Genomic DNA, 16,579 nt, shown 5'->3' on the forward strand with positions numbered 1-16,579 from the left:
ATCCACTTTCTCTTTTAGTGACAAACGTTTACGTTTTTGTGACATTTTTAATGTGACTGTACTTCCGAACACTCAACTTGACAAACTAAGAAAGTACGGACTGCTCACGTACAGTATCACAACTAACAACTGTGCTGCTTACCTTCAATAAAGTACAAGAACGTTCAAATGCACGATAATGATTGTTGCAAAGAATTCCGTTAGAATTCCGTTTAATTTACAACCGTCTTTTTCTTATTTTTCTTTCACGCTGTCCGTTATTTGGAAGTTTTAATTGTTGTTGGGAGATACAGTTCAATGTCCGCGTCCGTTATTGAGAATGTCCGCTATTTGGAAGAATTTTATCATAAGGGCCAATGTTATTTTGCAGGGGAATTTTAAAATGTCCGCTATAGAGAGGAGTCCGCTATTGGGAAGTGTCCTTTAAGGGAAGATTCACTGTATATATTTGAATAATGGCTTGTTTATCCTGAATTTATATTAGGCCGTCTTTTTTGTAATGCTCATATGGTAAAATTAAATTTGAAATGTACTTTCTGAGTTGGATTCATAAGCGAGTGTGATTCTTTTTCGTCATTTAGACTTTTATTTTCATGCAATAAATTACATCCGAAACTGTGTGTTTTAATAAAAGAATTGATACAATAAATATTACAAAACGTGCTATTGTTTCGGATACAATTATTATTTGAATTCAATTCCCATGGACATTTCTGTTATAAATATTATTTACTTTTAAATTTATTTAATTAAAGAGAGTAAACCCAAAATGTTTCACTTTACTTCTACTCAATAATGAAAAAATAACACCACGTAACAATTCAATTAGAGCAATAAACGTGTGTATGAATAGTTTGCATTCCAATATATCCAGAATAAACATTTTCCTTTGCACAAAAGAAATATAAATTAGATTTTACAATTGAATTTATAATAAGCATGGCTTTTCAGTATACAATGTTTTTACAACTTCTGATCGTGTGTGTTCCGTATGATATTCAGTGTAACCAAAATGAACACACAAAGTAGGTACATTAAATAGTGCACAACTTCTGGGAAAATATGTTTATCATTGAATAGAAATGGGTTTCACCTTTATCGGAATTTATGAATTGTTAATATGCAAAACGACGGCAGAAATTATTCCGCTAAATACCTTCTTTCTTCTTCTACATCTACTTTTTACTTATCTCAAGGTCCTTATTCAAAGTCCATGAATTTAAAAGTCATGTTGAGTTCAGATAAGTTTGTGAAATAATACCATATAAATTAGTTTTCTATTTTTCAGTCAATCTATTATCATGTTAAGATGGCAGAAATTGATTCTGTTACATCAAAATACAATGTTAATATACGTCACGAATATTTTCGACTTACTTTCAAGTCATCTTCAGGTGATAGGTTTCTAACAAACAAACATTTGAACTAGGTGAAAATATTATTTAAACACATTTATAAAGCACTAGTAAATAGTCTGACCATGCATACTTTACATATGATGGTTCAATGGCTTACATAGTCTTAAAATTAAAATTTACATACAGATAGAAAGCCTTCCAATGAACATAATTATAATACAATATATTGAGAGGCATGCAGTGTGCCTGAATTATGGAATTAAAATCGTTTAAAATTACTGTATAAAAAATATAAAACTGAAGACTAGGCTTGTTCTTTATGACGTTCAATGTATTGGAAGACTACATCCACTTGATACAGTCTTCACTTGAAAGTAAGTCGAAAACATTCGTGACATATTAACATTGTATCTTCGTGTAACAGAATCCATTTCTGCCATCATAACATGATAAGTGATTGACTGAAAATTAAAAACCTAATTTATATGATATTATTACAAAGTCCATGAGATTATGTTGTTCTAGTGGGTGTGCAACTTTCTTTGGGCCTTAATAGATTTAGTCAGGGGTAAGCCCTAAACATGACAAGATGTGAGATGGTGAAGCTTTTTCTATGTTGAATTTTGTGCATATTGGGAAGATCTTCTGTGATTAAACTACTTTCATATGTTTTGTGTGTCCACTTTTCAATCTTGTTATTGCTGTTTGTATCTTTCCTTTGACTTGGCAGTTATTGGCTGTTCCTGGATGTTGTTCTTTGTACCATTCACGTTAAGACGGCTGTTTTCAAATTTCGTTTGCTTCCTTTTTATATTTGGATAATGCTTCAGTGTAGATTTTGATTGGTTTCCTTAGTTCACAGCTTTCTTTAGCTAAGGTGTCATCCTTTTCATTTCCTAATATTCCAACATGTGATGGGATCCACTGTAGATGTATTTCTGCTGATTTGGAGAGGACATGTAGAAATTTGTCTGTATTTGTAGATAAGCTGTCATATAGTTCATGATAATTCTGAAGATGTTGATTTGAGCTTCTGCTATTAGTTAATGTTCATATTTCCTTAGGTTTGGGATATTTTGATAAATTTTGGAGGGATTCTTGTATAGCAGTAAGTTCCTTTGTATAATTTGACGCATAATCTTGATATATAGCTTTAATTTCTTCTATTTCTGTCGACTATATTCATGCATTTATTGAATATCACTGGCTTCTGTCGGATTGTCAATTTATATTAAATGCATATTTTTCTTTCTTTTTCTCTTTATTCTTTATTCTTGCTCTTGTGTTGTATTTATTGGTTTAAATTAAGTTACTTACTGTATTTAGTAAACTGTCCTTGTAAATGTTATGTTATATTATTAACTAAGACCATACCGTACACGAGCCTGGCTCTTACGGTAGTGGCTAGATACATTTTTGTTTATAAATTTAATTTGTACTCACTAGCTAGCTAGTTAAATAAAATCTAAAAAAAAAAATCATATTTACAACAGTAGAGACTCTGTGAATTATACTTATAGTTGATATGACAAATTATATTATGTTTCTAAAAAAGCATTTTAGTCTAATAATATGTCCACGTCTGTAGGAGACGAAACAGGTTCTTTGCGCAAATAGTGAATGGAGTAAGCCAATCCAATTACCGTTCAGGGATGGAAGTATTGCTTGTGTAAAATCCCATCCTACCTATCACCTTCTGTCACGCGCATCTTACCCTTTAGCGGCCGTGAGACGATGCAGCCCGCAATACACTCCCTTTCTGATAATCTCCGCCCATTCGCTTGTCATCGGCTCCACACAATTACGTCCACTTACTTTACAGAATTCAGAGTGTAATTATTTCTGTTTCTACAGTGATTACAACCATAGTTTTGATACGGTGTAGTTGTTCCCTATAGAAACGCAATGCAATTATTCTAAAATCTTTACTTACTTCATTGTCAACCTTTTTCCCTTAAATTAACATGAACTTTCAAATGGTTTTCTTCAGTACTCAGAAAACTAATTTAGGTAACAAGACACTTCCTCCTTTCTCTCTCATTGGAAGTAGTTTATACGGGATCTACTGTACACCAGAGATAGGTTCCATTTTACATAATTTTTTATAAAATTGCCTGGAAAATTACCACCGCCCTCTGAAACCTGTAGCCCTGCGCAAGTAATATGGGTTCCTCATATCATTTTCCATTGGCGTGTGTATGGGTACAAACAGTTGAATTTCTAAGCAATATTGTCAGGAAAGTCTAACTTCAAAATATATAATGTATTTACTTTAACGATGTTAAAATTAGGTACCTTGTTGACTACGAGTAGTTTCAACCTGTTGTAGGTTATCTTCAGATATGGTTGTTACTAGTTTTCGCGCCTTCTGATTGTGTTTACTATGGGGGTGTGTTTGTGTAGTGTAATGTGGAGTCAAAGAGTCTGTGTGTTCCGAAATTTAGTTGTGTGTTGAGAATATCATGAGAGTTTGTTTTTGTGTGTCTATGTATTTCGTATTGTTCTATTGTGTTTAGTTTCTGGTTTTTTGGTTGAATGCATAGAATCACCCAACACAACACAAGCTACATTCCGAAAAATGGTACACAGACTACTCAACATACCAATGAGCCAACAAGACCACAAAGAAGAGTTAAACACCATCAAATACATAGCATAAGAAAACGGATACAACCCTAACTTAAGGGGAGGCAGAGGTGAATATTTCAAAATCCACAAAATTTATCCGATTTGTTTGAAATTGATCATGGATACTACGTATGTTATTAGTAATGGACATACCAAGTTTCAACTTTCTAAGTACAATAGTTCTGTAAATATTAATAATTTTATAAAATATCGTTCGATATAAAATGCTCCATGCACCATATTGTAAGAAATTTTCAATATTTCTCTTTATTTATATGTTTAGAGAAGGTATATAAATAATGATAATTATTAGTTTCTTATGGGAATAATATAGTAATACAGTTATCTTGGTTTAAATTTCATACTTTTAAGGGCACAAAATTAAAAACTAACATCAGAATATCAAAATAAACATAATAAAAATGAAAAAAAAAAAACAAATTTCCATTTTTTCTTCAGTTTTGCTCGAAAATTTCATCTCTGCCTCCCCTTAATAGACAACATAATAGGAAGGTCAGAACAGAATTACAAAAAAACATAGCAATACAACACACACACAAGAACACAAAAAAATACATCACACTAACTTACGAAAACAAAAACACCCATAAAATTGCAACCTCGTTCAAGAAATTAAATTACAACTGTGCATTCAGAACAAAAATTCACTCTACAAAAACATCTCAATACACATGCAACACAAACAAACAAATACAACCACACAGGCGTATACAAACTCAAATACAACACCTACAACAACTTCTACATAGGACAGACAGTCAGATCATTTCAAACACGTTACAAAGAACACATCACAGCCATAACAAAATTACAAGACACTTCCACATACGCAGAACATATCACAAATGCTAACCACACCCACAGCAACAAAAATATAGACATGAATTTATTTATTCTATTTTAGTAGGTTATTTTACGACGCTTTATCAACAGTTTTGGTCATTTAGCGTCTGAATGAGATGAAGGTGATAATGAGGGTGAAATGAGTCCGGGGTCCAGCACCGAAAGTTATTCTGCATTTGCTCATATTGGGTTGAGGGAAAACCCCAGAAAAAATCTCAACCAGGTAACTTTCCCCGACCGGGAATCGAAACCGGGCCACCTGGTTTCGCGGCTAGACGTGCTAACCGTTAATCCATAGGTGTGGACTATAGACATGGAAATTCTACACATTCAACAAAAAAAAAAAAAAAAAACAGAAACTAAACACACTACAACAGAATGAAATATACAGACACACAAAAACACACCCTCATGATACTCTCAACACACAACAACACACTATTTGCTTCCACATTACACTACACCAGCGGTGGCGAAAATGTAATCGTGCGCCGAGCCACTGTGTAACCTACAACGTGCATAGCACCTATGAAGGGAGGCGGACACCCGAAGGGGAAGTGAAGCAACTGTCTGACTTATTAACGGATTTTCATTTTCCTTACGTCAAGCACTTAATATATAATTTTATACAGTACAAGGCTACATACTAATGTTTAGTACGTGTAACGAAGAAAGAAATGAACAATAAATGAACAATATCACAATCTAAAATTAACTGTCTTCAGAATGTCTCTGCGACAGAGTTTCAAAATCAGGAATTATGTCACTTACTGCCAGTCGTAGTTAATCACGAAGGTATTTGTCTATCAGTCGTGATCTAAATTTGGTTTTTACTATTTTAATTGTTGAAAATAATTTTTCACAAACGTGAGAGTTGTAGCGAACATGGCTTCAACAGAGCAAGCGAAAGAACGAAGCTTCGGATATTTATTTTTTTGGCAAAGATTTGAAAGTTTAACATTTGTTAATTCCTTACATATGGCATTCATTTGACATCACATAGTAAATCAGTGAGTTCAAATTGAAGAGCTAACCGCATTATTCGTACATCTGCTGAAAAAGGGTCAACGTGCAGAAATTATGATGATGATGATGATGATGATAATAACAACAATAACACTTAACCTTTTAATGTTTCATGAATAACATGTAGTATAATGCCATTTTATGTTATACAACCGTTTTCCTCGTAATACTCGTGAAAAAATCATACATTTAATATTCTCATCATATTGACAGCAAAAAAATGCGTCCTCCCATCCTACTTGGAACTTTCGTACATGGTTTCGAGAGAGACATATGCCTCTCGCAGGTCAGAGATAAATAGATATGGAACGGAGTTTGACTCCAGTGAGTGAGAGGTTGGGGGTTGGCAGAGGTTAGAAGCAAGTGAAATGCACAGCTATCACTGCGAGCCACAATGTCTCGCGAGTCACGTTCTCGCCACGGCTGCACTACACAAACATACCCCCACAGGAAGCACAATCAGAAGGCGCAAAAGCAATAACAATCAGTTCTGAAGATAACCTACATCAGGTTGAAACTAATCAACAACAAGGTATCTAAGTTTAACACGTGAAAGTAAATACCGTATATATTCCGAAGTGACACATTGTTAAAAGTGTGTAATCAAGATATAAAATTTAACTGTCAGTGAGTTGAAAAGCACTCAGAAAACATTAATATTAGTTCTGAGAATAGGTCTCTGAAATCTGCTGGTTTTATCCCACGTTAATAACACATTTTCATTAATTGCTGTTCACTCAAAGTCATCTCTCTTCTCCTTTTGATGTTATGAAGGACCAGACTTGAATATTAATGGATATATTCACTTTCCATGTCTGGAATTGATCTCTGTCAGAGAAATTTGCACTGATTCGGTTCTCAGAATTTTTCTTTATTTGTTATTTTAGCGAGTTGATCCTCTTTCACTGTGCAAGAATCATAATGAAAAATTAATAAGATTGTCCTGTTTTATTTCAGTAAACATCAATGTCGACATCAGCTTATTCGGTTAGAGAAAAATGTTAGTCGTTGTGAAACTTATTCATTTCCATAAAATCGAAACTCTCGTTCACAATTAATGATCCTTCGAGAAGTGATATAAGAATAATAAATCGTCTGCAAAAGAGAAACAAAAAGAGTATCATCAATAAAAGCGGGAGGTAAATCTGAAAATAACTCGATACACTTTTGGTAGCAAGGCTTGCCTTAATGGAAGCAAATCTACTTGAGAAATAATAAAACCATCTCAAATATTGATAAGTTGAAATGATATTTAAGAGCCACAACGAGCTTTTGAGATTATTGAGTAATAATAATAATAATAATAATAATAATAATAATAATAATAGTAATAACTACTACTGCTACTACTACTACTACTACTACTACTACTACTACTAATAATAATAATAATAGTAGTAATAACTACTACTACTACTACTACTACTACTACTACTACTACTACTACTAATAATAATAATAATAATAATAATAATAATAATAATAATAATAATAATAATTAGAGCCGGGATATTTGGCGAAGTGCCTTTTTTACTAGGTGAAAGTAAATCATTATAATTTAAATTATTGCTCAAATATATTATGCCGTTTTAAAATTAATAATGCCTTTTTGAAAGATTATTGTGACTATTTTTACGTTTTTATTGCCTCTTTTACCTGCCTATTTTAACTGTTATAAATACCTAAATATCCGGGCAATAATAATAATAATAGTAATAATAATAATAATAATAATAATAATAATAATAATAATATTCTTCTTTCTTTTTCCTGACAAGTGTTAGGCCACAAGGCCTGTTACGGTCTCACATAAAATTTTCACGCCATCTCTTAGCAGGACGACCCACAGATCTTTGGCCATGTGGTACATAATCATAAATTGCCTTTGGGAATCTACTATTACTCATTCTTTCCAAATGATGTTTCCAATTAGACACTGATATTGAACAATCTAATCTAAAACTGGTTGAGTTTTTAGTTCCTTTAAAATTTCACAATTTATTTTCAGATCCCACTTACAATAGGCCAGTGTACTTCACATTAATTAATAATAATAATAATAATAATAATAATAATAATAATAATAATAATAATAATAATAATAATGGTGGTGGTGATTATGATAGAATTTCACAGATCAGGAACTGGGAAATTCGATCTGCATTGCTCAGTATCGATTATAGCTAGCGTTGTATATATCCACTCTTATAATTCTGTATATTGTCATGTATCCCGATTGTAGGTCGATATCGCATGACTCAGTACCCAAAATGTTGGATTCGAAGACTGTTTTTCGAAGTCAGGATCATTTAATACCTTTGACGCTTTTATTAAGGTTTCGAATTGTACAATGCAAGGACCTTTTCAGTAAATACGAATTAATTAAAAAAAAATCAATTGTCCAAACGGTTAAATGTGAGCTGTAACAAATCTTGCAACTGGAATGTTATGGTAAGGCAAACTCGGCTAATTTCGCAGTACGTCTAATTTCGCAGAACCTCACACATTAATTAGTTACGGGGTTGTCCGTGTTCGTTTGAGCTTACAAAAAATACGGATTAATACCAGAACCTATTGGGGATGTTTCATGCAGGAAGATGTTATTGAAACGCATTCTGACGAAAGTTGTACAACTATCTGCTTTAATAGTTGTGGGTTTGCTGTGATAGCTTGTGTGATTTAGCAGTGTTGTGTGCTGGACATTATATAGTCGATATATTCAGAACTCTAATTATAATCGCACTGTGATTAATGAATTCCCCACATTCTTATGATTAATTTGAACCCTTGCTTGTTATTTTACCTAATATAGTTTGTTCTTAATATGCTTTTGCTGGTACTCAATTTCTTAACTAGTTTCCGCTAGTTGCCGGCAGAACAGTTCGAGTGGCACACAGATTCTAACTTCCTTTAAGAAGCGCTATGGGCTAAGTATGCGATAGCCAGAAAATCTGTCCTACCATAGAGCAGCAGCCTCAACTCGCTCGAATTCGAACGATTTTTATGATGTGCTAGGAAGTGTATATGAGAAGGCAGAAATGAGTAACAAGCCTAATCTCTTTTGAAATTTAGATGAAACAGGGTTTCCATTGGTTACCAAACCTCCCCAGAAGGAGCAGAGTCTGTCCATCTTCAAACAACGGCAAAGAAAGGAGAAACAACAATAATTGTCTTGCTAGTGGAAAGGAATTCCGATTAGCCCAAAATAATTTTCACAATATTTTCTCCTATCTTTGGGATAATATTTAATGCAGATGTGTGTTAGGTAAATTTATTAATTTGCAATTAATATGTAAGCCTTTCCTGTTATCACTGTTAATAATTGAAAACCAGTTCTTTTATATCTATAGCCTAGTTTGTTAATATGTGTTCAGTTCATATGTGTAAACTTGTACTGATATTTAGGTTACATTAAAACCTGTTTTGAGCAAAGAAGAGTATTCTTTAAAATTACATGTGTTACTGCGAAATTGCCCTAGCAGTACTGCGAAGTTACACGAGTTCCTGAAAGATACACATATGATCTCATGTTTTAGATGAAGCTATTTCTCTGTTGAGATACAATTATAAAATCAAATTTTTATACCAACCGATGAAATTATGTCTAATGATTAGTCCTCGGACTTTTAGGTCCTAAAAATCTTAAATTAGGTACCTAAAATAGGTTCTATCGCAAATCAAAATAGGTTCTAAAATTACAAAAATAGGTGTACAAAAATTACACTATTTCATTTCCCATTACAAATTAGCCGAAACATTTGACATTATTATATTGTACATGTCCATAATTAGAGCCAGGGTAAACAACTAACACCTTTTCTAAGTTTTCCATTGAGAAACTGCATCGCTTCTCAGATAACACCATCTTATATGCCGAAAATGAGCGTTCCACATCAACTGATGACACCAGAGCATATTTAAATGTTGGTGTTAGATGCAAGGGAACAGCACATTCATGTTCAGGTGTTTTGTCAGCCAAGATATCAGCAACTCTGCGGAGAACTGTCACTCCTGGTTTTTTTGAAGCACTGATTTGAGTCTTTCAGAAACTTTTCACCAACATAACCAGGAACCAAGTTGATTTTTTCTGTCACCTCTTCTATCAATTTGATTGATGCTTAGCTCCTTTAACGTGCTGGGCTAAATGTGACCTTTGTTCACAACGTACCTAAAAATAACAATAAAATTTCTGAAATTTATGAAATTCATGAAATTATTTTCATGAAGTGTTTATGAATGAAATCTACTTAGGGAAATGTAGTACCCTTACGGCAAGCGTTCGTAGTTTCTTTTAACGTGAAATTTAGAAAATAGAAAGAAAATGTTTCCGAATTATTTAGTTAGAAGCTACTCACTACATGGAGTATCCTACATTTTCGATAATTCTTAACGTAATGCTAAGTGTTACACAAATTTATAAAATTTGCTCACCTCTTTATGCACACATCGCAGTCAATAATTCTCCCATCCGTTGAGAAATTAGGAAATTCTTGTATCCATTGCCGAATCAGAGATAATCTGCTACTCGGTACTTTCGGCATGTTTTACTTTCCACTAAATACAATGTATTCGCTCTGAAATCTCACACTGTAATGAATAGAGGAGACGGACTTTGCTGCGATTGTTGTCAAGGCACGACTGGCGTACAGAATTATACAGCGTTTCCATATTACCAACTGTAGAAATTGGAAAATGTAAAATTAGGTAAAAATAGTTTCTAAAGTAAAATTAGGTATTTTTAGCTTCTACTGCAATGCAACAATCTTCATCAAACCACGGTTTCTTTTTCTTAGTTTCATAATAACCTATGCTCTGCTCAGCTGCAATTTTGATTCTATCTCTGATATTTTCCCACACGCTGTTAACATCGATGTGAATATGTTAGGAGAAAATACACAAACGATTAGGGAAAACACGGAAATTTTACTGGACGCAAGTAAAGCGATCGGTTTGGAAGTCAATCCCGAAAAGACAAAGTGTATGATTATGTCTCGTGACCAGAATATTGTACGAAATGGAAATATAAAAATTGGAGATTTATCCTTCGAAGGGGTGGAGAAATTCAAATATATTGGAGCAACAGTAACAAATATAAATGACACTCGGGAGGAAATTAAACGCAGAATAAATATGGGAAATGCGTGTTATTATTCGGTTGAGAAGCTTTTATCATCTAGTCTGCTGTCAAAAAATCTGAAAGTTAGAATTTATAAAACAGTTATATTACCAGTTGTTCTGTATGGTTGTGAAACTTGGACTCTCACTCTGAGAGACGAACATAGGTTAAGGGTGTTTGAGAATAAGGTGCTTAGGAAAATATTTGGGGCTAAGCGGGATGAAGTTACAGGAGAATGGAGAAAGTTACACAACACAGAACTGCACGCATTGTATTCTTCACCTGACATAATTAGGAACATTAAATCCAGACGTTTGAGATGGGCAGGGCATGTAGCACGTATGGGCGAATCCAGAAATGCATATAGAGTGTTAGTTGGGAGGCCGGAAGGAAAAACACCTTTAGGGAGGCCGAGACGTAGATGGGAGGATAATGTTAAAATGGATTTGAAGGAGGTGGGATATGATGATAGAGAATGGATTAATCTTGCTCAGGATAGGGACCAATGGCGGGCTTATGTGAGGGCGGCAATGAACCTTCGGGTTCCTTAAAAGCCAGTAAGTAAGTAAGTAAGTACTTATAAGTATAGAACCACCATTTTCGAACATATATTTCCATAATTCGATTATATACAACTTTTCTTTTGTATATATCATGAGGAACAAAATAGGTTTTGACCTAAAATCCGAGGTCTACTAATGATTAACTGTCGCACGAAGGAAGTTTTTTAAGCAATTTTTGGTATAAGTATAGACAGAAAACCTTAATACTACGAAATTATCAGAGTCTGTCTTATATTATACATCGCTTTAACGATGTTGTTTCGCTTGTTGCAGACGCTCCTACGTGCCGACAGGAGAGGATATTGGTTGTCGGGGCTTCGCGGTCCGAAAGCCTGGACATCGCCTGCGAGGTGGAGACGGATCCACCTGCCAGAAGCTTCAAGTGGAAGTTCAACAACTCAGGCGAGACGCTGGAGGTGTCGCCCGAGAGGTTCGCGGCCACCAGCAACGGCACCGTGAGCGTGCTGAGGTACACGCCCGTGTCCGAGCTGGACTACGGCACGCTGTCCTGCTGGGCGCAGAACGCCATCGGGCCGCAGACCACGCCCTGCGTCTTTCAGGTAGTTGCTGCAGGTAAAACTCTGCCACAGGGCACACTCATTCGCTTTCTTGTCCTACTATAGTACAACAGACAGTGCCAGTCTTGTAGTCTGCAACGAGATACCTACAGCGGTAAAATAATATATTTATTTATTTATTTATTTATTTATTTATTTAACCTGGTAGAGATAAGGCCATCAGGCCTCCTCTTCCCCTCTACCAGGGGATTACAACTACAATATTAAGAATACAATTACAATTATAATTACAATTAATATTGAATTTACAAATACAATAAAAATCAAAGTACTAAAAGAATTAACAGACTAATAAAAGCTAGACAATTCATTGTAAAAATTAAGAGAGAAAAATTTTTTATTAACTAAGTAAAAAAAACCTACTCTACGCAGTAAGAAAACGCTTAATAAGTTTGCTTTTGAACGCTACTAAATTCCGACAGTCTCTGATGTCACTGGATAGGGTATTCCACAAGCGCGAAAGCGAGATAGTGTAAGATGATGAATACGATGATGTCTTATGCGTTGGTATGGCTAGTATGCGGCTATTTTGCGTGCGTGTGAAGAGATTATGATATGATGACAGGTAACTGAAACGGGAGGCAAGGTAGGTAGGTGTAGAAGTGTGAAGGACTTGGAAAAGGAGAACAAGAGAATGAAAAATTGTACGTTCGTTAAGCAGTAGCCAGTTTAGAGTTTGGAAGGAGATGGGGTAATGTGGTCAGCGCGACGGACATCGCAGACGAAGCGAACACAAGAATTGTGAACATGTTGTAATCTTTGCGACTGGTTGACATTGAGGTCAGTCAGTAGAGAATCACAATAATCGAAGTGGGGCATTACTAGTGTTTCCACTAGTATTTTCTTGAGTGATAGCGGGAGGAATTTTCGAATGCTGTTTAAGGAATGTAGTATGGAAAGTACTTTTTTGATAATATGGGTAACTTGATAATTCCAGTTTAAATGCTTGTCATAGTAAACTCCAAGGTTTTTGACGCAGGAAGTAAAAGGGATTATTGTGTCGTTTAACTTGACTGATAGAGCAGGAGTAATGTTGCATAATAGACGTTGATGTCTCACTAGGATTGCTTGTGATTTTCTTGCATTGAGAGTCAAACCAAACTTTCTGGCCCATGCAGGTATGGATTGAAGGCCCTCGTTAAGATTGTGTATTGCGTCATTGAGTGAGTCAGGGGTTGTATGGTTATAGATTTGTAAATCTTCTGCGTAAAGGTGATGCTTACAGTGTAGTAGAGTCGAAGGGATGTCATTTACATACAGTCTTACTAATAAACCGTGTATAGTTTTTATACTAGACTTATGCAGAGTTGAGACAGAAAACTTTACTAATAAACCATGCATAAGCGATGGACGTATAAACAGCCTGTAACTATACAATGGGAATTGCTTTGCAGTAGTTATATACACGAAACCCCTTGTTTAAGGGAAGAGGATGGTATTTTTTGGTGAAAAATGAGTGAATTTTCAAAAAACAATTGTTTTCCTTAAAATACTCTGTGATATGTGTAGAATACATTGTATAATATTTTGTGGATATCTGTGCCCTTATTGGATGTTGAGACGCCATTTTTAAAGTACCTGCGCTCTGGATTATTAAATCACACCCCCTTTGATTTCTGTTTCTGGAACTTTATTTATTTATTTTTTTTTTGCTACATTGCCAGACAAAAATCGATATAATTTTTGAACTATTAAAGATATATGAATGAAATTTAGAATACACATTCTCTAGACTACTAGGAAACTTTTCTCTGTAACAGTATTTCCCTAATTGATATTTTAAAAATAAGTCTCTCTGTTTGCAAGAAAGAAAATAAAAAAAAGTTATTAAATTTTAATAGTTTATTTTACAAATGTGGGAACTATTATCAAAATTATGTTACAGACAGTTTGAAGAGCGTGCTTTTAAAATAAATTGTAACAAACTGTTTGAATTTATCTTTAAAAATGGCTTACATATATCGAGTTTAGTAAAATCCTGCATTGGGTACATTTTTTTTTTCAAATCTGGCTCCCAAATAATTTTTTCAAAATATTTATATTTTGTTGAGTTGCTATAGCCATGAGCTCTCTACATACAAAAAATTAATATTTTACACCAAATAGGAAAACAGTTTTAAAAATTACCATCGTCTCCCCTTAAGCGTTGTATTTAGAGAAAAATGGCCGCCTCTCTAACAGCTGTTCGTATCGACTGTCATTTTATTATGATGGTGGCTTTGTAACCTCAGAAGAACAAATCAAAGAGCACAGAAAAATTAGAATAATATTAATTGAAAACTGAGTTCTATTCAGTCAATACTTAACATAAAACACAATAAAACATGTTATACAAAACATTTAAACAGATTTAAAAACAAACGTTTTCGCAAATTTTTTGTTTGGCATCTTCAGGTCGTGTAGGTCGAATGGAACTTGTTATAGAAAGTGAACACTTGGTATATGACGTTGAAAACCAAAGTTACAACTGTAATATCACTTAAAAACAGAGAATAGAACATGGCAAAAAGCCACCACTATGTGTGTAGAATCACTGTGTTGAAAGAGGCGTGTGTGAACCAAGGGAACAGCAAAACTCTTCTGTCATTGCAGATACAGTTTTCAAGATAGATTTGAAGATGCTACGAACAGGTCGGTCGTGTGGCCGTTATGGAGACCATCTTCAAATCGGTCTTGAAAACTGTATCTGCAATGACAGAAGAGTTTTGCTGTTTCCTTGGTTCACACACGCCTCTTTCAACACAGTGATTCTACACACATAGTGGTGGCTTTTTCCTATGTTCTATTCTCTGTTTTTAAGTGATATTACAGTTGTAACTTTGGTTTTTAACGTCATATACCAAGTGTTCACTTTTTATAACAAGTTCCATTCGACCTACACGACCTGAAGATGTCAATCAAAATTGGCGAAAACGTTTGTTTTTAAATCTGTGTAAATGTTGTTATAACATGTTTTATTGTGTTTTATGTTAAGTATTCAATGAATAGAACTCATTTTTCAATTAACATTGAACTTAACGGAACCAATATGCCTCTGAAATTATTAGAATAATATTGCTGCAGCTTGTATTCTTTGACCAAAATATAGTGTGGTAATCGATTAGAGCCAGTTGTACTATCGATACTTAACAGGCCACACTAGACCGCTCTACCGGATGCAATAGAGAACCTCAGATATTTTATTATCTTTCGTAACGAAGTAATGACGAAACTATGACGTAGCTGTGTAACAGTTATACTGTTATACACGACGTATGTAGTGATTATTAGTAAGGAATTTACATACGACGTATAAACGAGCTACTCATTGTATAAGTATAAGACAGTTAAACGTCTGTATATAGAGTTTTTATTAGTAAGACCGATACAGTAGAAGAAAATATATATTTTTTGAAATGAAAAGACTGTGTCGTCCATAAGAGAGACAGTTACAGAAACATTTGCGGACATCATTTGGAAGTGAAGTAGTGACTTGGAGGTTATCATGCTTTTCATTAAAGTTTGAGTTCTTGTTAGGAGTGTAGTCGAAGGCCTTAGATTTTTAATAGGAGACGTGCGATTTCGAGTGCTGAAAAGTTGATGAAATTAACTCCGTAACCTTAAACCATACCTGCACAAACAGCGCTCAACGAGCCGTGTTTACCGCTCGCCGAAAAGGAGAGGAAGATACATCAGAATGACAGACAGACTTGCTATAGGTAGAGGAGAGGGAATCGATCACTCAGTTATCTAGTGGAGTGCAGTGTATAGGCATATTCTCAGTAACGGTTTACGTTGCTTACCTACTGCTACAGTATAGTATGGAGGAATCTAAAAGACGGAACATAACATTTAACGATTTACAGTTCGAACTTATTGATCTTCAATGTGACGTAAGGGCTAAAGATTGTTTGAATAATACTACTAGCCTGGTTGAGTTTTACAAGACTAAGCATTAGCAATAATATCCACGACTACACAGGCTGGCTGTGAAAATGATTGCTATGTTTGGCTCATCATTTATATTTGTGAGCAACTGTTTTCTGTAATCAACTTTAATAAAGGCAGACATCGAACATCTGTAACTGATGTTTCATTGCGATCAGTAGGCTACTGTTCCTTTCAGCTGCCAACAGCATAAAAACCCGTTTTCATGTACTGATAAATAAAAATATAACAAAATGATATTGTACATTTAAGTAACTATAGAATTTCTATTGTTTCTGTAAAATTAATATTTATTTAATAATTAACAATACTCCAAGATAATTGTGCAAACACTGAACGGGAATTCATTTCATAAACACTCGTAATAGCACTTCCTTTTGTGTATATTTTGTACGAGATCACCCCTTCTTCCAGTCAACCTTTATAAAGAGCGCAGCTAATATCTGCATTCCGCTCATGAGCTGTGAGCCGGCTCGGAGAGCGTAAACCTTATGCAGGCCTGCCTTAAACTAAGTAAAG

At 34.4% G+C, this 16,579-nt stretch overlaps 1 protein-coding gene across 1 annotated transcript in view; it reads left to right on the forward strand.

The window, feature by feature from the left end:
- LOC138712641 (neural cell adhesion molecule 2-like) overlaps positions 1-16,579 on the forward strand; it is a 1,205,141-nt gene that overhangs the window by 744,133 nt on the left and 444,429 nt on the right. Inside the window, exon 9 of the mRNA XM_069844609.1 lies at positions 11,829-12,128. Coding sequence (XP_069700710.1) covers positions 11,829-12,128 — 300 coding nt within the window. The remainder of the gene's footprint in view (positions 1-11,828; positions 12,129-16,579) is intronic.

Source organism: Periplaneta americana, chromosome 13, assembly GCF_040183065.1.
Source record: "Periplaneta americana isolate PAMFEO1 chromosome 13, P.americana_PAMFEO1_priV1, whole genome shotgun sequence".
In the NCBI taxonomy this organism is placed as follows: Eukaryota; Metazoa; Arthropoda; class Insecta; order Blattodea; family Blattidae; genus Periplaneta; species Periplaneta americana.